Here is a 24,137-nt window from a genome sequence, read left to right on the forward strand (position 1 = left end):
TCTTTCCGTGTCGTTTCATGGTCGCCAACTGCTGTTCTATACAAAGATGTTATGTAAGTTTTACAAAAGCTAAAATATGAAATGTGTTTAAGTAGGGCAAGTTGCAGCAAAGGTATTATGTTGGCTATATTGAGTGCATTGCCAACAACATAAATAAAGATGTGTGGTTTTATAAACTCTGCAGTACGTTTCAAAGTTGCATTGAAATTACTTTTTACGTATTTTTAACGTGTTTTTGCACCAATAAATGGAGTGATACACTTGAACAATGGTCACAAAATTTGCTACTTGAAGACCTTTCTTTCTAGAGTGTCGTTTACCGTGATGAAATTTTACAAAGGGTACAAAAGTTTGATGTTTTTCGGACGGTATTTTTCGTAGATTACAGTTGAGACACTGGACTCAGTACATGCAGTGACTCGTGATTCATACATTATAAGCAAATACACTAGAGACTAATACCGGACAGCTACAAGATTTCTCAACATTTCTCCACAAAAATATGAAATTTGTTTTCTTGTAGTTACAATATATTTTTTTCATACTTTAGGTAATACCTACACCAGAATATTGCTTCATCTGGCCTTGAAAAAAATTTAATTTTTTTAATACCTTGAATTTAGAGAGCTTATTTGTAGGCCATTATGATAATTTCATTATTAGCTTTCATTTAATGTGAATTTACAATATTTTACAATGAATAAAAATAATATACATTCACATAAGTATGTTTTATTAATATTTAACATTTTTCATTATTGTCTCTAACAATACTTCAGAACCACAATTTTATAGAATCAGTGTTAGAAATGAGATAGGCCTATTATCGGAATATCGGGTATCGGGTATCGGATCGGTAAATTTGGAAATATCGGAATCTGTATCGGTATCGGGTTTTTGGATATCGGGCCATCACTATCTCATGATATTTCAAATAAAGTATATTTGTACAACACATATTTTTTTCAATTACCACATGTTATGTGGAGCATATCCTTATTGACGATCTTACTTTAAAACACATTCAACATAATTTGATTAAGCTCTCATCATTTGTGGCATGGTATTAGGTAGGTATTGCCTAAGCAGTTTCACCTTTAGACGAATCTTAAGCAGCAATTGTATTTTTCAAGACGTCTGCTTTGTGCCAGGTAAAAAAATAAAAATAAATAAATAAATAAACTTCAAGTGGTTTTCTTCACCTTTATGAGATTTACCAACTCTTTTTGACCTAGGTTAATTTACTAATAACTCTTACAACTCCTATAGAGCAAAAGAGGTGGCGAGTAAAACAAACCTACTGATTTACCAAATATGTTATGTTGTTAATGTTTTTTTTTTTTTAATTTTCTTTTGTAAAAACTTATATGTAGCTGTTATAGTGTAACATTATTGGAAAATTGTAAAAGTTTTAAGATTATGCACTATATTCTGCAAAAAAAAAACATTAGTAATTTGTTTAAAATTGGGTTATGTGTTTACCAGCGCAAAACTCTCAAAAAATACTGGGTGCATGACATTTTACTACCAATTCCGATTACATATGGTGAACTAAAATATTAGCACATGCAAGGACTCTTGACTTACCAGTTCCTATGCATAATTTGACTGCATTGCACTATTTACATTTTAAATAGGTATTATTTTCATATCTTCCCTATTTGTGTGGTACCCCAGTTTCATATTGCCACCTCAATTAGTAAGACACATTAATGTAAAAAATTTTGGGGCATATCAAGATCTGCAGCACTGAAATAACGGGACAGTAATAAAATATAACTGTAACCATAAGCTGAAAGCCTATGTTTGCATTTAGGAACCTCCTTCTGGGCTTCGCTACTGAACATTAGAGAATTGTAGTTGATGCGTGCGCTGCTAGCAATATTGTTTTATAAAATGTGCAGATTTCTGTTCCAGGAGCCAACTCACTGGCCCTGGACATCGAGACCACAGCGTATGCTCTGCTGACACTGGTGAAGCTGGGAGGAGAGGCAAACACGATAAGTGCTCTGAAGGTCGTCAGATGGATCTCGAGGCACAGGAACGCTGATGGAGGCTTCGTCTCTACGCAGGTCAGATACTACCATCATTGTCACAAAAAAAAAAACTCTTCCATTTATCATCAATCTGAATGTGAGTTGTTCTGTCAATGAAACTGTGATGCTTTGCTATGGAATATTATTGACCAACTGTCAAACTGAAATTTCATTCGGTCACTTTGTTTTTGGTAACCCTACCTTATACTCCTTCTTTTGTATAAAAATTAATTTTTAGTGTTTTATATTAAAAAGAAGTATTTTCGTGCTGGTGTAAAAGTTTCCTTCATAAATGCAGACAGCTTATTGTAGAAATATTCGCTATGTATAATAATAATTGGAGAAAACTTATTTTTATTAAACTTAAAGTTGTGAAAATTTTCAGCTAATTTGAGCTTCATTCATGATTATGGTATAACACAAGCAGTATGTTTTTCTTTAATGATGAAGTTGCCGAAAAACAATAAAAACATAACATTGGCAGTAATAAGTTACGCAGACATGCAGGTGTCGGTTGTGAAAATTGCATTGTCCATACGTACAAACTCCCACAATGTACTGTGACCCTTGAAATGTATATTTTGTCTGCTGCGTGCAGGATACTGTGATGGCCCTGGAAGCACTCGCCAAGTACGCCACGGCGATCCCCTCCCAGAACATCAACCTGGACGTCCTGGTCACTGCCCAGGACTTCCACCACAGGTTCCAGGTGCGGCAACACGACAGGCTCCTCCTCAAACAGCAGCGGCTGCCGACGCTGCCGACACAAGTCAACATACTAGCAGACGGCAGGGGCTGTGCTCTTGTACAGGTAAGAACGCAAGCAGCTGAAATCTGCTCTTGAAATTGATGCACATTTATGGGTACTGCGCATATCCTGTAGGAAACTCAACATGTGAATTTATCGGTTTTCAATGCAAAATGTGTTGAGGCTGCGTTCCTTAACAATTTTAACCTACCTAAGATCGTGTTTAGCATCTGACCGCAGATAAGTTTGAAATGAATTTAAAATTTCCTCTACACATACATTTAAAAAGTTTCATCCTGTACGCCCTGAATGTTTCAATAAATTACCTACTGAACTGTAATGTAACTGATAAAAGAAAAAAAATTCTTGCTAATACTGTATAGTTCTGAAAAAAATCATTGCTGGCTGCAGGAAGTAGACCAATTATTAAAAATTATGTACATTGAAATTAGAGATTTAAAAAAAAAAGTTGACATTTCTTCACATTCATTATAATCAACACAAATAAAAATTCTTAAGAAAAGCTTTGTGTCAAACCCTTTTCGCTCATTACTCTGCCATTTGTCATTGAACATCTCTCAATATCTCTTCATGTAGAAATTATGATACATTTTATAAAAATAAACCCAAGGTAACAAAGGAACGTAATTGGTAAGAGGATCCATATATTCTAAAAGATTTTTTAAAATGAACATAATGTCACCACTCACCACCTCCGGCTAGCTCAAAATTAGGTTTATGAGTGGAACATACAGGTTAGTTGCAGGTCACGAAGAAATTCTTACTCAATGTTTGATGTAGGTAATTATCTTTTGTTTTTTTTATTAAACTCAAACACAGAGCCATCGCCCGAACAACGACCGCTAGGCCCGGTGCTCGGACAATGACTAAATTTACAGCCTTCCTTCCCTTTGTGCGGGCAGCAACCTGGGCTCGCTGACGAAATTCTCAGCCAATCACGGCGCATGGCAACAAGAACTTCCACCACGAAATGCTTGTACTTCTGTTCCCACGACGCAGCGATTTCGTCTCTCTTTCTCACACTCCCGTGACCGTGACTCACACGCCTAGCGTGTGGAACAAAGCCTCGGTCGTGGGAAAAACGAAGGAGCATTACGTCGCATGCCTTCCCACACAATGAAGCCAAAAAAAAAAATTAGAAAAATAACTTTATGAATTTTAAAAATAAAAACAATAAACCCGGGGAATTTCCGTTCATAATAACCTCGAATAGGAAAAACTTTACATCTAACCTGGCATTTAACAAAAAAAAAATTTATAACCAATGATTATTACTTGATTGCATGAGGAAGGCTGTAATCTGGGTTGTTACAATATGATTTAATGATTTAATAAAAAAAAATTGGTTGTCTGTAAAGTCGGTTTATGGACGATAGTTTAACGTGACAATGTCATAACAAACCATTGATGAAATAATTGCATAATTTTATGAATAAAATTGAATCATTTTTATTGAATTATCACTATTTTGTATGGATACAAAGGAGTGAAATTAAATCTACAATTTAATTGATAAATTTACTTTTATTTGCACCCATTAATTCAAATATGTTTATTACTTTAACGAAGAGATTATTTTAACTATAACGTTTATACATATTTGCTATTTAACTTCTTCCGATCTGTGTTATTCTGTTAAGGTTAGGACGATGATAGGAAAAGTAGGAAACGAATGGGAGTGTTTCAAGTTTAATGTGCCTTGAAAAAGTCAAATCGATGGTTGTTCCAATCGAGTGGAAGAGAGATAGATGCGGCGCAAGCGTACAATGAGCGTAACGGAATACTTTTTCGTGCGTGCAGCCGGCGTTCATCGATTTATTAGACGTCACCTCAAAAATGAATGAGTAGAGATTGAATGAATAGAGTAGTCTCAGATCACAAACTGAATCATCTTTCTAAGTTTTAAATAGTGATTTAGAAATGTCAGGTAGGTACATCCACCCACAGAAGACAGTGTGTAAGGTGAAGTGCTGGAGCGGGGCGTGCACAGGCGCAGCTGCAGTACAGCGTGCCGGCGCGGTCGGGCCGCGAGGCCTTCGCGCTGGCAGTATCCACGCGCCCCGTGGCCTCCGTGGACGAGTGCGCGGTGCAGGGGCTGGAGGTGTGCCTGAGCTACAAGCCCGCCGGCCGGGCCAGCATGGTGGTGCTGGAGGTGGGCCTGGTGACGGGGTTCCGGCCGGACAGGGACTCCCTCCACCGGCTCGCCCGGGACGCTCGGCTGGGTGAGTGTGACTGCCACTGCGGGGTTGTGAAACCAGACTGAGTGCTCGAAAGCAGTGGCTTAGCCAGGGGGGGGGGGGTTTAGGGGTTCTAACCCTCCCCCTTAGCCTCCATTATTTTTCTTATCTGAAAGCAGGTTAGCTAAAAGCCTGGGTGTCTTTACTGCTATCACCGGCCACTGCACTGGAGGGGAAGAGTAAGCGAGCCCTACCGATTCTCCTTACCTTCCCCTAACCCTGTCACGAGCAGAAGCTATAAGGTTGTGACGCCGTGACGGGTCCCAAGTTTTCAAATATCTTACACCTATTGTATTTAACCAGCGCGGTAATTATAAGCAGGTGGTGACTGGGTAACTCTTCAAGCTAAAGCTAATTGTTTCCAGGAATAGGCCAGTTCTGCCAAACCCCAACCATTTTTATGCCTTTTTTTTTGTACTGCCGAGCTTCGAGCATGATTTATGATTTTGAGTGGACGTGGACAAGGCACTTGGATTGATTAAAATATCTTTAATTAATTTCTTACTTCATCACTCAAACAATTTTTTTATTAAAAAATTAATAGTATTTTTACCATTACAATATTTAAAGTTAAGTACCAAAAACTGCTCAAATAACACTATTTTACACCTTAAAATCCAAATTTTTCCGGGGGAGGACCCCCGGACCCCCCCGCTTAAATAGGGGTTGTGGGGAGGAGGGGGGGGGAACCATGCTTCTTAACCCCCCCTCCATACACAAATCCTGGCTATGCTACTGCTTGAAAGATTTCATATTCGAGGAAAAAAGATTTGAAGAAAAATATCAGGGGGGGGGGATGCAGTTAATTCAAAAATTCAACACTGAGAATCTTGAAGTTTTACTTGGACCATTTGTTGTTCTTCATATCTATCTCATTACTGTTACCAAAGTATTGTAATTTTAATATGTATATATGTGGCAACTTTAGTTCATGAAACAAACATTTAAAGGGTTGACTTATTTTTTAACACCCATAGTTAATATTTTTTTTATTCATTATTTTTTGGCGCTCGAAACCTGGATTCAGATTTGAGGGGTAGTCTTTGTGATTCAAAATCAAGATTCGGATTCGAGAAAACTATGGATTTGACTCGTCACTAAGTTTAGCATCTTTTTTGGCAATAAAGAAGATTGCCTTTGAAATGCCACTCAAACATTTAACACTTGTGATTAAGCTAAAGGGCCATACACATCTGCCAGCATCAGCAGTCTGATGGAATGGTGGCATATATTACTATGTATTTCAAATATACCTCAAGAACACATCCAATTCCAAGCTTGGTATGCTTAATTGGGATCTGCTGCTAGCTAGCTGATTACTACCTGGTATTGTCTCAGGTATATGAACTCAATATTTAGCACTGAAACTCTAAGGAATAAAGATGTGAAATGAAAATTAACTGGGAAAAAAAAACAGTAAACATTTCAAATTTTCACACTTGCTATGCCATTTAACATTATATAGATGTTCAATAACCCAAAAGTCACTAATATGGCATGGTCGTGTTCTGAACATGCTGGATTAAAATCTTTTCACTATAATGTGACTTTCAGGGTTTCTCCCTCCCTAGGCCCGATATGCCACGCCCCCCTTTAGACCCCTTCTACTTCCATCAACACTCAATGACCTTGGGGGTGTTACAAACCTTCCGCCAACGTGTGCATGTGTGTGTGTACGTGTGCTATTCGGCCCTGCAAGAGGAGCGCTTAGAGTCTGTGCCACGTAATCATGTTATTAACTACGTAACTAATAATAATCATTTTTCTTTATGTCTTTATTCCAATCTCTCAAGTGTATGCGTTTTCAGAGTAGTACCTTTGAATATATATACTGTATAGAAGTCACGAGTGGATAGGATTTACTCTACGTTTTTCAGAAGCGTATGATGAGCAGCTTGGGAACTTCACCGCTGCAGTGCGCTGCCGTAACGTCCTGTATCGTCTTAGTTGTTATTTACATGTTAGAGCGCAGCACTGTCGCCCGCTGTCATTCCCCGCACCCCCCACCTATCATTCACTGCAGCTCAAGGTCGTTCAACGGGAGGGGAAGAGGTGTTTGAAGAGTTCAACACTTGTCCGCTAGGGACCACCACAAGTCGATGCCCTAGAGATGGTGGCGATTGTGGCGGTGAATTAACCAACTAACTCAAAACCGTATTAGAAATTTTAACCTGGGCTGGCGACTTCTATACAGTATATACACTAGAGTCCCGTTATAGCGAGGTGTCACGGTTCCGGTTTTGATCCTCGCTATAACCGTGTCCTCGCTATAACCGAATTGGACAAATTTTGGCCCCCAAAAAATAAAAATGAACCGAAAATAGCATAAAAATTGTGTTTAAACCTGTATAATTGGAAAATAACATGTTATATTAACGAAATATTAATTTCTGTGAGCATATGTGTGAATTCTCTTTAAAACAATACCCCATAAGTACGGTTGCGATCACCGATTGCGTCAAAATAACCAGAATACCCTACCACGTCACGTAAGTATAGCATCTCAGCCCGCGGCCGACGCAGCATTGTCCTGCTATCTATCGTCGACGCGGGCTGTCTGCTGGCGGCCATGTTGGTTCGGGATGTTGTTAACAGGTGGTGCTAGTGTAGCGCGACGATTTAATTCCTTACAAAAATGCAGGAGTGCGGCTGCGGCAACGCACGTACGCCTCAAATGTAATAGTCGCTGGAAAACTATACTTTTTTCATTTAAAGAAACCTGTCAACTTTTTTAGAAAATAAATTTGGGATTAAACTCAAACCATCACCACCCCTTTCCCGAACAGATACCCCAACAACTGACCGAAACAAAAGTTACAAGAAAACTGCCCTAGCGATTCGGAAATAAATACGGTAGTGCCTACTAGAGGTGTAAAAGTAACGAAAAAATGTGTACCCGTATGTATTCGTTACTATAACAATCAGTACTCGTTAATATCGTTACGTTACTCGTTACTTCTGATACCGCATAACATGCTATGTTATGTTGCAGCAACGAATCCAGTCGTATTGCGTACGCGTACAGTATGACGTTGCGTAAATAATAATAAATAGAATATAAACAATTAACAATATTTGATAACTAATAGTTTTTCTTAACCAAGAAACAATTAAATCTCATTAGAACGGCTTTTTCATATTATCTCTTTTAAGATAAACCAAAAAAAAAAAACGTGAAAATACGCGATTATAAAAACAAAAACATACATATTTCTAATTTGTAAAAAATACTGTCTTACGTTGTTTCTGTTCCAATCTCAAACTTTGTCTACACACGGCACAGATAACTAACGGAAGTTTGATAAAAGAAAGAAAGGATGGGATTCAATTTTTAAAGCCACGCACTTAGGTGGCGACTGCACGGCGGAAGAATGTGACAGGCGTCAACGGCAAGATGTCTAGTGGCGAGCGAGAGGGGTGGAGATAAAGCAGACAAATAACAAAAGCGTGCTTCAAGCTATCACGCCGTAAATTCCTCAAAAATACCTCGTTATAGCCGTGTTCTCGCTATTACCGTGCTCGCTATAACAAGATTCTACTGTATATTCAAAGGTAGTACGTAAGGACAGAACAGCACCATGCACAAACCTTCGGAAAGCACCCTCATGCGAGCTATTCACATTTGAACTTAAGTAATTAATAAGTAGCTATATAAGTAATATTTATGTATCATAAATTCTGACCATTTATTATTAAGAGGTTTGATTCTTTGCTACATTAATGGTTCCTTCACGTAACTGTTCGATGCAAAATGGTAATTCCGAGGCTTCCGGTCGCCAAGACCACTCACCAGTCTCTCAACCGCCGCCCAAGGTAGGAAGCAGTCATCGCACTTCGAAGACTACGTCGCTTGGTATTAACAGATCCTGTAACACCAGTCGACTTAATTAATACTTCAACATTTTTTCTGTTTCCTAGAGGCCTACTTTGGGTAGCCAACATATATAAAAAAATAATAATAATTTAAGTTCTTTTGGACATATCAAACAAAATGACATGACTCGTATTCCAGACCAGGTAATGTAATGCGGTGGTCTGCAACTAAGCCGGAGGGATTGCCATTGGCATATTTACAGTTAACTATGTATGTACGGAGTTTTTTTTTGCCGATCATTCAATCGAGCGTGTATCTGCGGGAATAAAGCCCTCCTGCCAGAATCGTGAGTACTTTGTCCATCGACCACATGCGCCTCCGTACAGGCACAGAGGGTTGTGAGATGCCTGAAAAAAGAGCCCACCGGCAATCACCATTCGAGTAAATATACTAGCGTGCCCGCCGTTGAGGGTGGGCTGGTAGGATATGTTTCGACACCACGTGTGGCGAATCGAGTCCAGCGCCCACACGGGCCGCGTCACGACCAAGGGACGGAGTCGCGAGCCAGCTCCGAGTACCCGTCCACGTGGTGGCGACAAGCACACGACCAATCCACAGCCTAATTAATTACGTAAGAACAAACTTGTAACCGCCTAGAGTACAACTGAGAAAGACAAAGCAGGGAGGGGGGTTTTTACATTAAAACCCAACGACAGTGGAAAGCTGGTGCTTTAGCAAACAAATAAATATATAGAAAAATAGAATACTTTAATTCATAAATGCCTCTAGAGAGAAAATGGAACATGTGACATCCATTATATGACATAATTACGGGTTAGCAATTTATAATAATCATGCGCTGCTGATGCGCTCCCGCGGGATGCGAAAACGAATAAATACAATCATTCATACAATTTAAAACAATGCAATAATAAAGCGGACATGGTGGCGAAGCGTTTTAAGTAGCAAACAAGTAATATGGGCCGCTAGGCTGAAAGCAAAATCGAGAAAGAAATTATAATGCGGCTTGACAAGAAGTTTCCAGTGCCATCGTGGCATGCCCATATACAACCGCAGAAATATTACACAAAGCTACGGGCAGTACTCGGCGTGAGCAAAAGAATCTCAAATCCAAGTGACCTGAAGGGTCCAACATTGATAGCAATTACGAGACATTACATGGCATGGAGGGGAAGGAATGCTATGCAGTGCCGAACTGCTTCAAACTAATAAGCAAAGAGTCAGGGGACCAGCGTGCCTTCTCTACATTACCTTCTAGTCGCTTGCAGTTGTGAGTGACTGGAAGCTGCCCGTCACAGCTGGGGAGGTGCGCAGGGGAACACTTGTCCCGTCGCGTGCAGGCCTCAAGCGGTGGGAGGAGCAGGAGGAGCAGGTGAACTTCTACTTCGAGGACGTGGGCCGGCGCCAGCGGTGCGTGATCTTCCAGGTGGTCCGCGAGCTGCAGGTGGACAACCCTGCGCCGGCCACCGTCACCGTGTACGACTACTACCGCACCGAGATGTCTGCGTCCTCCGTGAGTGCGTGGTGACCGTGACACCTCATTTCCGCGAATGAATGGACGGGAGTTAAAAACATTTCAGACTTGATGTGCACGGAAAGGAAATACGAAAGCACTGGAAAATAATTTGAATAAGTTTTCCTAAGAGGTCAATGTCATTTTGGATGTATGCATTCATATGTTTATAATTTAGAAAGGATTTTTTTTCTTCATTAAAAGAGAACTAGTGTCACTGTATATTTGTTCGTAAAATTGGCAAAAAAAAAGTAGCTAAATAATAATATTATTAACAAAATTGGCACAGCTATGTAATGTGTGTGCTCCAATACATCTTTTTAGTAACACTATAACAATGTAATCACATTGCAGCACCTTCAGTATTATTGTCCGATAGATTTGAGTAAGTCTGTGAGTATTTTCCTTAAAATATTAATTCGAAGAGGTAAAAACACAACAATTACATAGCTTTTAAGTGTTATGTCGAAGATGTGCAAAAGATTTTAAAAATCATATTTGTGTGTGTATATATATATATGTTGTGTTTTTTAATTATTTTTTCTTAATTTCAGACATACAACATGCAAGTTGGCTGCAAATCTGAAAAGTTGCCGAACCCACAACCGGATGCTGATTGGCTAGTCTCAAGAATATCCACTAACACTACAACTAGTGAAACAACTTCAGGTGTGGTAACCAATACTTTGAATATTTGTACACTCACACATATTTTGAGCTTGACGTGCCCTGGTTTCAAAGGCAATGTCCTGGGTGACACAGATAGGGGGGCAGAGAGCGTTTCAGGGCGTGACGGGTTCGCGGGGCCTCGTTCCTTACCGGGGCACCGGGACGTTCCGACGTGCGTGTGGCCGGAAGGCGAGCTGTGACTCCTCAGTCCTCCGCAGGTATCATCACCACGCCTGGCGGCTGATGACGTAGGCGACAGTCCCTGGTCTCAGGGGTATCCATGACACAGTGGCGAACCACTGCGTAGGGAGATGTACAGGCTGCACGACAAACTTATTCCCTAAACTTGAAATAAAAAAAAATTGTTTCAATATTTTATTACACTTACTGAAATTATGACTGTAGTTATTCAGAAAAGGATATTATTAACTGTTCTTGATTGGTGTAATAATAGTATCATAAATTTAATACTGGAATCAAGTATCATCTGAAACTTCTGACAAACGATAAATAATAAGTTAGAAAACCATACAAAAAATTTTTTCTTTGCAAAATGCCAGCTGAAGCTATATTTTGGAACCAAAGACTTGACTCTTTGACATTAAATTAATAAAAATTGAGGTCTGGGAAACATGGACCTACAATGCTTTAGCCCTTTTTCTCCAAGAATGTTTCAAATTTATCATTTAAAGGTGTCATGAATATGCAACAAAGATTATTTCAAAACTCAAAACCACGATATCCCTAGAACTACTTGATTAATGATTAACTTTTACTGTGCTCGCTCAGTTTTACTTTTGAACAGGGCACTTACAATGGCAATGGGTTGTTTTTTATTGGTGTATAGTCTTGGAAAGATGTTTAATTGCCAACATCGGAAAAGTGTTGGAAAAAAATTGTTCCACTAAGTTATAATTGACAATAAAAATGAAGCTAATGATAAAATTTCGGATTTTGGGCTATGAAGATATGAATAAAAGCAATGTTCAAGAGTGGATGGCTTTTGACGAACATTGAAAATTCACTTATCAGAACCAAGTCAGTAAACAAGGATAACAGCAATGATAAAAATACTAATATCTGTCCTGAAGAGGAATCCAGTGTCTCGTGCTGGAATCAACAGTGTGAAAGGCATGATGCGGATATGATGCGAAAGCAAGATGTAGTCATTGTGAACATGCAGTTATTATTGTTGTGACTAAGAAAAATTAACAATTATGTATAAAATATTTCTTCCTCTTAGTTTCATGTGCACAAAACCTACACCAGTCATCAATGTTTCCATTTTTTGTAAATCTGGATGTTTGATATATATATATATAAGCTACCTATATATATATTTAGCTTTGATTAGAAAAATTCATTGTGCATAAAAACTTTTCAAAGAATTCTTAGATTAATTTAGTAAACAAAACCTTTAAAAATACATGATTTGTAATATCACCAGTGTTGTTAAAAGTACTCGGAAAAAGTAATTGGGCTCAATTACAATTACTGTGGTGATAATGTAACTAATTACAAGTAAAAATTACTTTATATAGAAGTAATCAGTAAAATTACAATTACAATTACAATTACTTTCCGCTACCATTTTAAAACTGACCTACGATTCAATGTTTTTACACTTTGATACATTAATAAACATACATACATATATGTTTTGTTAAAAAAATGATTTCATGTAATGATTAAATTTATTATCTTTAATTAAATTAATATTTGAGTACAAACTTGTTTGAATAACGTCAAAAGTCTTCATACAAGTAGCTACATGTAATAAAAGTAACACTATTTAAATTTTGGAATTGACCTTACGAAACAATTGCATTTTAAAGTTCTCATCAGATAGATTCCCTCTCTTGATGGTAAAAACATCTTTACCAACACTAATAAGACGCTCAACGGGAGCACTTGACGGTAGCTATGTGTTAAATTTTAAAGAAACCAGATTTTAGGATAGGGTAATGTTGGAGACACTGCAAGTCACTATGGATCTTCAATTTTGATCATAGATGTCGTACATACGATCGTAGCACTACAAGCGTAAAATTATAAACTTTACTAATACAAAAGTGTATGAACTTCTTGTTCTTAATTGTATTCATTATACGTTCCGAGAATTAAAGTAACGGCAAGTAAATATAAAGTATCGATTACCTTAATGTATCGATTACAATTAATTTTATGTATTCCGATTACAAGTACGAATTACTTTTTTTTAATGTAATTCGTTACAAGTATAAATTACTTGAAAAGTAATCGTTACAAGTAATCCGATTACTTGTAATTCGTTACTTAACAACACTGAATATCACTAATGCACTAGTCCATGAATGACGAACCAATGACACGCGTTCCAGTAGTATGCGACAAAATAATTCGGGCACACCGATGATTAAAGAATCTATGTAGTTGATCGCTAAAAGTAACCATCTACAAGCTTAATATAAGATATTTAGCATCTAATTTGCAACAGCAAGAATTACACCAACCTTTCATTTTATTTAAATAAACATAAAATATTAAACATTTCAATTAGTGTACAAATTTCGAGTTGCAAATAAAGAGATTTTAAGTTAATACCATCTATCTTTTTATTTTTATTCATTATTAATATTATTATTATCTTCATCACTAATTCAAGATTCTCTGATGGTACATCATTGCCACTTTTTTTTTTGCTTCATAAAAAATGTCATGTTCACCAATAAAAGTTCGCCATCCCTGCACTAGTCTATCCATCTTTCGGAAAAAAATTCGGACGTTTATTCAGGTGATGGAAATAGAATAAATTTCTAATGGGAATGTTTGTCATGTCAGCCGTTTTGCCCTGCTGATGTTACAGATTTGTCAAAAATATCTGCACGGTATTGTGCCTGTCGCGCTATTGTAACTCCACCATCAGACATAAGAATGAAATTTTTACTCATAACATTAATGGGACATTTTTTTTTTTAAATCAGTAAAATCAACCTTAATTTTTCCTATTAAATGATGGTACTACTGTAAATCAAGAGAGCATTGAGATAGAATATATGTAAAAGAATATTTCAACCTTTTTCTATGATGAAAGATTTTGTTCGCTAAATTATAAGTAAATAGGTACTGTTTGTGTTTAAAAAAATACTGAGTCACTATAAGCCAGGTACACAATTAAAACAAAATAATTTAGCAGATTTAGTGAATTTTTATTACGTCCATCCCCAAAATAGTATTACTTTGGATCATTATAAATTTATTATTTGAAACAAGTTCAGTTCTTTGCTAATGAAAACTGTACACCCATATGATTAGGCAAGATAGCATGATACATAGTTTATGAAAAGTATGTTGGCATTCACTACTAGACAATAGCCACAGAACTGGAGTACATAGTCGTGACGTCAACCGGGCCTGCGTCCCAGGAGCCTAGTCAGCCTCCGCCCCCTTTCCCCTCGTCTCCGTGTCCCACTTCCCGCACTGGCATTCGTACCGTCACGAGTACGTAGTCGTGTGTTTGTTTGAATAGCACGCCACAAACTACCACAAGAGGGCGCTGTAGCGGCAGTGCGACGTTCCCTAAAATTTATAATAAATACATTGTTAATCTTTTATTTTTCCCCCGTGTATTTGTGTCGCCACTGACGGGCGAGATGATTTTGTTTTTGTTTAGTATATAATATTATTTATTTAATATAAAGACATTGCCGGGCGGACCCGAGCGGACCCAAAACGTGAGCCGGTCGGCCTTTATTTTAATCTAATAAATTAATAACTGTTGGTTTAGTCCTACGTAAGATTTCAAGGCAATCATAAGAGCGTAACGGCAATCTGGCCTAGCGGGAAGGCGCCACGATGTTCCGGGATAGCCCAGCGCTCAGCAGTTCTCCGCTGCCATTGACCGAGGTAAGACGCAGCCTTCCACACCCCGGGGACTTCACCCTTTGTACACTGATCCGTAGTTATGCTTTAACTTTCATCAATTATCAATCACTTTCGCGCTATCCCCGGGGCTCGCCTCGGTCGAGGGACAGTTTTATTTATTAAATCTTTCTCAGCTCTTAATGAGACTCTTTTTAAACACATACTACGTAATTGCTTTGTGCGGCCACGTGCCTGGGTTTCACTACCCTAAATCGATTGAGTGCCTTGGGGTTTTGAACTGTACCATCTCGAAGCTGTGTATGGGAGCGCGTGTGTACATTAAATATAAATACCTTAAAGTATGAAACTACCTTCTTTCCTTTTACCGACCACGTGGCGACCTATCCACTGTGAGCAGGCGTGTGGGACGCCTTGAGAGCCCACGATTCATTAATATAGTATGAGCATGCACGATGCTGAGAGCGGGCCAGGTCTGAGTGAATTATGTGTGTGGCAACTCAGGGTCGAATCTTGCCTCACACGGGTGACGTCACGCCCTGAGGCGGGTCTCGGCCAGGTTCACGTGCCCTCCCACACGGTGGCGCCCACTATCATCACCGTGAAGACCCTCTGAAAACCCTCATCGCGACAGTAGTATAAACGAGTGTGTTGAAGAAGCAAGAATGAGGTGTCAAGGTTAATGAAACTGTGGAATAAGGTGCATAGAAGAGGTGATAAGGAATGCAGTAGGACAAGATGGCTGAAACTGTCTTAGATGACTCAGTTATAGGCAGGCAACAGTAGGGGGATTATAATAGACTACATCTAGCAGAACCCCTATTTGACATAATTCAAGGGACAGAGAAAAATTGTGTAAGTTAGGGATACATAAATTTAATGTTATCTCACAAACACTATATGTCTGTACATTTATGAACTTCTTGCAAATGACAGTACTTTATGCGAAGTGATTAATAGTAAGAAGTGAAATTTATATAGCCCTGTATCAGTGGAATGTATTATAACTTATTAACATAGAGTGAATCAAGGGGACAAAAATTTTAATATTATTACTGTTATTAAGGAGAACGTTTTAGTGAAAGAAATTTTAATTCTAGATTCTGCTGTACTTAAAAATGGTTATTGCGTGAGGGAGTAAGAGAATTAGGACTTCACATCTGGTCGAGATGGGGAGGGGTAAGGGTGATATGAGAAAGGAACCTGACAGAATGCATGGCTTGGAGAAGTGGGAGTACACTGAGACCACATATAAACCCACTGGCTTCACGCCAACATCCGCCACATTTCCTATTTGTGAGAGATTAATCTTGATTTGAACCTGTCGGGAATCAAACCCGGATTACTTTAGTGATGAGCAACTGATATTACCACTCAAAACACCGTGGCCCCTAAATAGTAAGTAAAGAACTCAAGTGGTTTACATGTACGTTTATTGTTTGGGTTTCAGCAAGCGCAGGGCCGACCATGATTCAAGCAGATTCTGGCCAACAGCCCACTAGTAACGGAAACTCTACGACCACGGGACTGAATCCACAGTTTGTGGACGTGGACCACGAGCTGTCCACCCCTGAGGGCCAGGAGGGCCCACAACCGGTTTATGTCCGTCCGTCGGGGTACATGGCCACAGGTTTGTCAACCATAGTCATGTTCTGCTGACTACCTACTTTCAAGGAAGCTTCAACGGACATGATGAAATTGTTACATTGCTCTACACAGTTTTTTTTTAAATAGCGAAATGGTTAACATACCTTTGTTTGGGCATTTTTGTTATCAAAATGGAGGTCTCTCACTCTTCAAACTATGTCACTGCATTCGATATAATTGTATTCGATATAAGTGCAAATAATTGTTGTGGTTACCACGAAATAGCACCTCGTGCAGCCGCACTAAAACTATGTAGTGGTATTTAAAAGTTATTATAAAACAAAGTACAGTAAAACCTTTTTGTTGTGACCCCATTTATTGCGACCACCTCTCTATTACAACCCGGTTTCGAGGAACCGTGAAAAAATTGCCGAAAATCCGGAGAAAATCGGACAGAAAATAAGTTTCTTGTGGTGAGTAGCGTGTTACTGCGTTTCTCTTGCCCAGTGCTGTACTGCGTAGGCAGCGCATATCTAAAAATAAATACCACTTCCTGTCGACCGCTGTCAGCGCTTGACAACCCCCATTCCACGTATCACGTTATCTGCTTCATTTTAACGAGAGTCAAAATATATTAAAACTGTCAGCAAATTTATAAAAGCTTAGTGTCCGCAAAACAGGGCACAACACTGGCCCGCCAGTTGTTTTCATTCAAAATGTGGCTAAAGAACTTGTATGGATCAGGCTGAAAACATCCGGCAATATGTGTAGGTTATAAGGAATCTTGCTATAAATTGAGATGTTATGTTTTTCGAGTAGATATACACAGCGACCGACTGGATGCACGCCCGCCTCGACTTGTTTTAACTGCCGCAGCGATGTTTATTTTGACAGCTCAAGCAATTATCTTTTCCCATGGGTTGACAGAAAAAGGTCGCTTCACCCAGCATAAAAAAAAGGCTACGCCACTTATTCCCCACGCAGGAAACACACTGGCTGCCGTCTGTCTCTCCCACATTTATCTTTCTTCTAACATTTCACGTCTCGCCTCTCGCGCGAGCAATAATGAAGCGTCCACGCATTGGGCCATTTTATGCTTTGTTTGGTGACAGCAGCTTGATTTTATTTGGTATATTCCTTTTCATAGGACCCTTGCTATTAAAATACATTTATATTTAATTTTGAAAGCTTGTAAATTCCTTGCCAGAGATGTGAAAAGTGACATATTTTGACATACTTTTTTTTGGGCGTGTTTGGTGAGGAGGGAGGGGTCCGAAAATATTTGAGCATTTTCTCACTGAAGGTTTTTCAAAGGGGAGCGAAGTTGGGGTGTTATAAAAGAGGACACTAGATGGTTTGTGTGTGGGAGGGATGAGCTAGCCTTGAAGAATGTTAACGAGGGGAGGGAGGGGTGAGCTTATGCGTCATGAAGCCGCTGCCGCCAGCCAGCCGGGCGAGCTTCGTGTGCGCCCGCCATATTTTTAAAGGAAATGTCCCATTATTTTTTTGTTATTCTTACATGAACATTATTGGAAGTATTAAAGCAGACACAAAAATACGCTGTGAGTTAAAACAGATTTTAATGATCTTTCATTTAGTTGTAATTTTTTTAATTATTTTCTGATTTTCACATTTTGGTCAAAATGTCCAATTTTTTGACGGTTCCCGAGAATGTATTCGTAAAATCACTGCTTCGTTAAATCCGGGGTTCGTGACATCGGGGTTCTAGTGTATTTAACTACGTCAAGCAGAAAACATACATGTAAACTAAACTAACCAGTAAAAATAAACGGTCTTTTGGCATATTTTCTTTAGAGGTGGCCTGTAGGGCGACAGACTTGTCATGAAGGTTGAAGTGTGTTTAAAGCAAAGCCGTCTAGCATTGTGAGTGACAGCATCCTGCCATTGTACCGCTGGTTTCTTAGCGAGTAGCGGTTTGGGAAGGGGGGGAGGGGTGTTTGAAATCAACTGAAAATTTCGGAAAACATCTATTACGACCCCCCCTCTATTAAAACCCTATTCCTGGGAACCGTGAGTGGTCGTTTCAGAGAGGTTTGACTGTAGTCTGAATTTTGAATAGGTTTTGTTGGAAAAAAAAAAGGCTCTTTTTAATAGTAAAGAAATTTTGATGAAATAAAAATCTGATTAAAATATTAAACTATTATAAACGAGCATTTAAAATACATACTTAAAATATGAGTATTTCTCATGAGAATCAATAATTGTAACTCTAGAAACTGCAGCATTTTTCTTATTATTATTTAACATCTGAAGTTTTACAAATAAATCTCCAGTTTAAGTTATTACCCAACCAGTATAAAGTCTGTAAAAATGCCACATGTGTCTGCTTGTGCTGTGCTGGTCCGAGATCACTGCCCATGGAACTTGTTCAGTGTTCCAAACACAGGGAGCCATGATCAGACGAGTGACTCTTGTCTTGAGCGACAGGCCATTAACGGCTTCACGCGGTCGCTCACAGAGGCCCGGGGCGGCTGCCCGCTGTGCGCGCGGCTGGACTCGCGGCTCTTCGCCGGCCAGTACTGCAGCTCGGGGGCCGCCTACCAGCTGGCGGTGGGGGCCGGCGGCGCTGCCACGGTGCAGCTGGCGCTCCCGCCCGGGAGGCCCCCGCGCCGGCAGCAGCGGCCGCTGGGGATCCTCCTACCGGCCGGCTGCTCCTGCCCGCCCCTCCGCGCAGGTCCGTCCCATCAGCGCTTCATGCCGGCACCGTTCGCAACTTACTGCCAGATAGAATATACGTGCGAGGCCGAAACATGCATTAGAAGTAAAACTTCACAGATAGAGGGATAACGAATTTGTAGTGTACAATGCATATTTTAAACATGTGTACAGTCTGCTAGTATACGAGAGTACAGACATTCGTCACTCAGTCGCCATGCATAACATTTTAAAAATAAATAGAATTTCTTAACAATTAATATCCACTTCCACACATTGACAAACCTTAGGACTTGCATGTCAGAGGATCCTCATTTGGATATTTCGTGGTTTCCTGAAATCACTGCATGCAAATGCTGGGAAGATAGCTAACCTTAAGTCATTAACAATTTCTTCCTCTTGGATTGTTTTTTATACGGCCATTTCTTTTAATCTTTGCCACGAGACTTAAACAGTACAAAAACTTGCTAACACAGTTATGCATGGTGTTGTATTAAATTGTTTGATAAACTTTATTCGGGAAAATATTTTGTAAAATTTTTAAAATTATTATGAATAACTAGGTATGTGTGTTTTACTGTCATTCAAAAAAACAAATCTTTCAAGATGTAGACATATGAAGGTAGATTGTAACAAAAACTTATAATTATACCAGTTAGCTTCTGATTGCTATGCATTATTATGCTGAATGTTTGTTGAGAATGTTTGTAAATATGTTTATGTTTAAGTACATGCTTGCACTTCTCTCTGGGAGAACGCTGCATGAGGCGATGTCCGCAGCAGAGGGAGCAGGTGGACGAGCGTGTTGCAGAGGGCAGCCGCGTGATGCTGCTGAGTCCCCGGCCGCTGCCCGGTGCCTCGGTGCAGCTCGGCCCCGCTCACACCGTGCTGAGCCTGCCCGCGGGGCCCGGCCGACCGGAGGCTCTCAGGGCTGCCCGGAGGACCTGCCCCACGTAGCGGGCACCCCTGCTCCGGCTGCTGTCTGGCTGTCGTTTCTTTCAACGCTCCTTGTGCAAAACACCCTCGTATTGTTCATATTCATCAAATATAGTGTTGGGTCAATTTAGATTCTGGAATTGGCATATTCCATCGATTCCAATGGTATTGAAGGATTCAAAAGTCCAATTTTTTTTTTTTTTTGGAATCGAAGATAGTTTATTTTTTCCCCTACAGCAAAATCTTGAAATTTGGATTTTTATTTTTAATTGATTCGGCAAAATTTTAAATAAGGATTTTCTTCTGGCTAGTCTGGTGATACTACACTAATGGGTAGACGTCACACTAACCAGCACTAATCAGCCAATATTCCACTAATCTGCTGATACCCCATTAATCAGAGATATGGTTTTTTGACAGGTGATTCCTGACTAATTAGACCTGTTTGATTAATCAGGATTTTACTTTTTTTTTTATTTATCAGTATTTAGATTAGGGTATTGAGCCAATTTACCACAAGTCTTGTTAGTTTTGATGAGTTTTGGGTAATTTTAACATAAATTTTTTTAAATAAATTCAAAGCAGTCATGAGGACTGCTGACAGAAGTGAAAACATTTTCGCAATTTTCATGAAAAAAAATTATCACACAACAAATTTGTTTTATCACGTTAGTAAAATAACTCCTAAATTACTATAAAATATGCATTGCATAGTAATTGTAGGTATAAAAAAAATAATGATGTTCTTAATTTTTAGGTTATATTGCTACAAAGACTCAGTTTTCTTCGTTATTCAAACTAGTATATATTTAGATGAGAATATTAATATATTTTATAGGTACTCACTTTTTACTGCACAGTAATTGTATACTTAAGATTTAAAAGCGCAATAAGTTATACTAATAGGAACCGATATAGTGTTATTGTTAACACGTCACGTGACCATGTCGATGATGACTTACATGAATTTACTCCCTATCCAAACCTTCCCATAGAAGTTTTCACTTCAAACAAGGAATTGATGTGTATGTGATGCAAAGCTGTATAATTAATATACTGTATTTGATTTTGAAAATACAGTATGTATAAAACTTTGAGGAACATTGTTCCCAGGAGCAATTGTGTGTAACGTATCTAGGTAATTGTATTTTAATTAGTGATGGTTCGAATCCCATTTTTCTCGAATCCGAATCCCAAACAGTACCTCGAATCCACCCCTTGAATCCGAATCCAGTTCTCAAGGGTTAATTATAAAATAATTTATAAGTTAAGAGAAAAAATTAAACATTATGCAGAATTATTTAACCCTTTAAATTTTTATTTAAAAAAACAAGGATTTTGACACGGTCTGGATCAAGACGATTCCGTTTTTGGTCACATATGTTTCCTGCAGTGCTGAACAAATGTTCAGAGAACACTGTCGAAGGTGGTGAACACAAATATTTTTTGGACAGTTTATGTAGCCTGGGTGAACACGCAGACTGAGTTTTCCAGTATTCGAGAATGTTTATTTCTGGGTTAACTGTAGGATCACATAATAATCTGGTCACTTCATCAATTGCTGTAGAATCCGACTTGGTGGATTTAAGGCATTCAGGCATTATCTGTGAGTACAGTGATTCATGTATCCACGGAAATCGGAAAACGAAATTCAACATTCAACGGAAAAATATTTTGTAGTTACCAACTTGACATTTGTTTAAAGTCCCAAATGAAGGTAAACGCTTTCCTGAAATATTTAATGGAAACTGGAAGGCACCATCTTGTCTTCAATGGTTTTAGGCCATAAGAAATATTGTCGTGCGTCTTTTAAAATTAAGCCTCACTAAAGCATAGTGATTAATATGCCCGAAGTTAAAAGTGACGGGGTGTTTTCTCTAGTTTACCCATTAAATTTTTTTATATTAATATTAGTTATTTTTTATGTTGCTCAAAATGATTGGCTAACAAATTCATTGGTTGGCCATCATGGAATTCTCAGATAATACATATTTTAACGTTGGTAGTCTACACAAACCAAACTTGGTCCTAAAAAAATTCATAATTAGAATGTGTATCAGAATATTTAAAATTGAATTGCGATTAAAATACATGTGTACAAATACAAATACAAATGCATCCATGTTCATGAATATAAAGTAAGTTTCCCAAATCAGTACATGCTTCATAATTTTTTTTAATATAATAATGAATTAAAAGTACAATACAGTAGAACCTCGTTAATCCGTGATGCACTAATTCGGGAATCGGGTAATCCGGGACGATTTAAAAGAGAAGAAAAAAAAGAGAAGTAAAAATTGTCAGCGCTTAAAATTAACGTCACGCGGGCCGGTGGCCGGCAAACACTACAAGCCATCGCGTGGGCCGCCAAACTCTGCAACGCTGTTTGTACCGACCCTTTGTGTCGCCCCCCCCCCTTTCAGCTGTCACATTTGTCACTCTTAAAACTTGAAGGGGATGTCCTGACTTCTGCTTCCCGTCTCCCTTTGTTTGTTTCCACCCGCCAACGCACGGCAGGCGCCTGGCGAGTGACGTGTCTGGCTGGCATTCGGCTGTACGATGTGGAGGGGGGGGTGCAAGGTCAGCACGATCTTATCTTTCTCTCTTCGGCTGTTGTAAATGACCGTGAACTAATGGCTAGGCAGTGCTGTATTTCTCTAAGCCGAGACACTAATTCGAAAACGGCCGGCCCTTACCGTGAACGGCCTTAACCCAGCTGCACGCCGGTGTCTGAGAAGCATGACAAGACCTTCCGGGCTTTTAATAGCTAGTCCGTGAAATTCGGTAATCCGTGATTATCTCGGTCCCGACCATCACGTATTAACGAGGTTCTACTGTACCTCAATAGGATGTGTTCCAAGGAAAACGTAAACAGGCCAAGTAAATTGTAAGCATTTAAGTTTTTAAAGTACTACATTTACATCAATATTTTTCCTCGAATCCCGAATCTTTTCCCTCGAATTTCGAATCTTTAGAATACTAGAGATTCGGTGGGATTCGAGGATTGACCGGCCCATCCCTAATTTTAATGTAAAATATTAAAACAAAGTGAGCAGTTGAATTTGTTTGTAATGCAAAACTATAGCAAAACATATCTGATTTTAAAAAAAAAATTGTAAAACTAAGATATAAATTGGATAAGGAATAAGAGACAATTACCACATTATTTTATTACAAGTTTTATCACCCCACAATTCCATAATTCTCTTAATGTTTTAGTAAGCATTTACCCTATTTTTAATTCAATGATAAAATGTAATTTTGTCACAATATAAAAATACAGAAATTTTATGTATATGAAATTATAGTAATCTGTCTTGATTAAGCATTTATTAATAGCAATAGTTGTAAGAAAACAATGCATAATTATTTATTTCTAATTATATGTATAAATAACAAACAGGTTTTTGTATCAGAGTATATACATAAATAAGGAATAGTAATACATTGAGAATCATTAAAGAATTGAATTCCAAATATGAGAATCAAAATAAAACATGTTTTAGTGACTAGACAATATTAGGAGTTATATTAAAATAACTTATAAATTTTTAGTTTTACCATTACAGAATGAAGATTAAAGTAGTCATGATTAATATTGCATCATATATGTACGTATATTAAATATTCCTCTGAGTAACTACTTGGCAATTGCATTGCATTAATATATAAAATAAATTTCACACTGTTGTTAATTTAAGAACGCATTCATAATAATAAATATTTTTACACAACACATATATTTTGTATGAAATTATTGAGTGCTATAACCTTTATGAAACGTCTTACCAGTTAAACCTCTTTAATTTAACAAGTCTTTTTCTTGGACTACATACTAAGTTCCCCTAGACTTAATGCTATAATACACATGTAAGCTAAATTTGTTTATTAATAGGTAGAGACCTGTGAAAAAAGGGAGGTTATATTTTCTCAAGAGTGGTGTTTTTTTTTTTTTTTTTTTTTTTTAACAAAATTCGTTTCAAAAAGTGAGGTTATTTTATTTTTGTTTGCACTTTTA

The 24,137-nt window shown here is 38.4% G+C and overlaps 1 protein-coding gene across 1 annotated transcript in view; it reads left to right on the top strand.

The window, feature by feature from the left end:
- LOC134530169 (murinoglobulin-1-like) overlaps positions 1–23,857 on the top strand; it is a 95,604-nt gene extending 71,747 nt beyond the window's left edge. The window contains exons 23-30 of the mRNA XM_063364806.1: positions 1,918–2,072; positions 2,635–2,847; positions 4,796–5,027; positions 10,218–10,390; positions 10,945–11,059; positions 16,371–16,550; positions 18,987–19,202; positions 19,995–23,857. Coding sequence (XP_063220876.1) covers positions 1,918–2,072; positions 2,635–2,847; positions 4,796–5,027; positions 10,218–10,390; positions 10,945–11,059; positions 16,371–16,550; positions 18,987–19,202; positions 19,995–20,140 — 1,430 coding nt within the window. The 3' untranslated portion in view covers positions 20,141–23,857. The remainder of the gene's footprint in view (positions 1–1,917; positions 2,073–2,634; positions 2,848–4,795; positions 5,028–10,217; positions 10,391–10,944; positions 11,060–16,370; positions 16,551–18,986; positions 19,203–19,994) is intronic.
- Positions 23,858–24,137: the final 280 nt, after the last annotated feature.

Source organism: Bacillus rossius, chromosome 3, assembly GCF_032445375.1.
Source record: "Bacillus rossius redtenbacheri isolate Brsri chromosome 3, Brsri_v3, whole genome shotgun sequence".
Classification (NCBI taxonomy): domain Eukaryota; kingdom Metazoa; phylum Arthropoda; class Insecta; order Phasmatodea; family Bacillidae; genus Bacillus; species Bacillus rossius.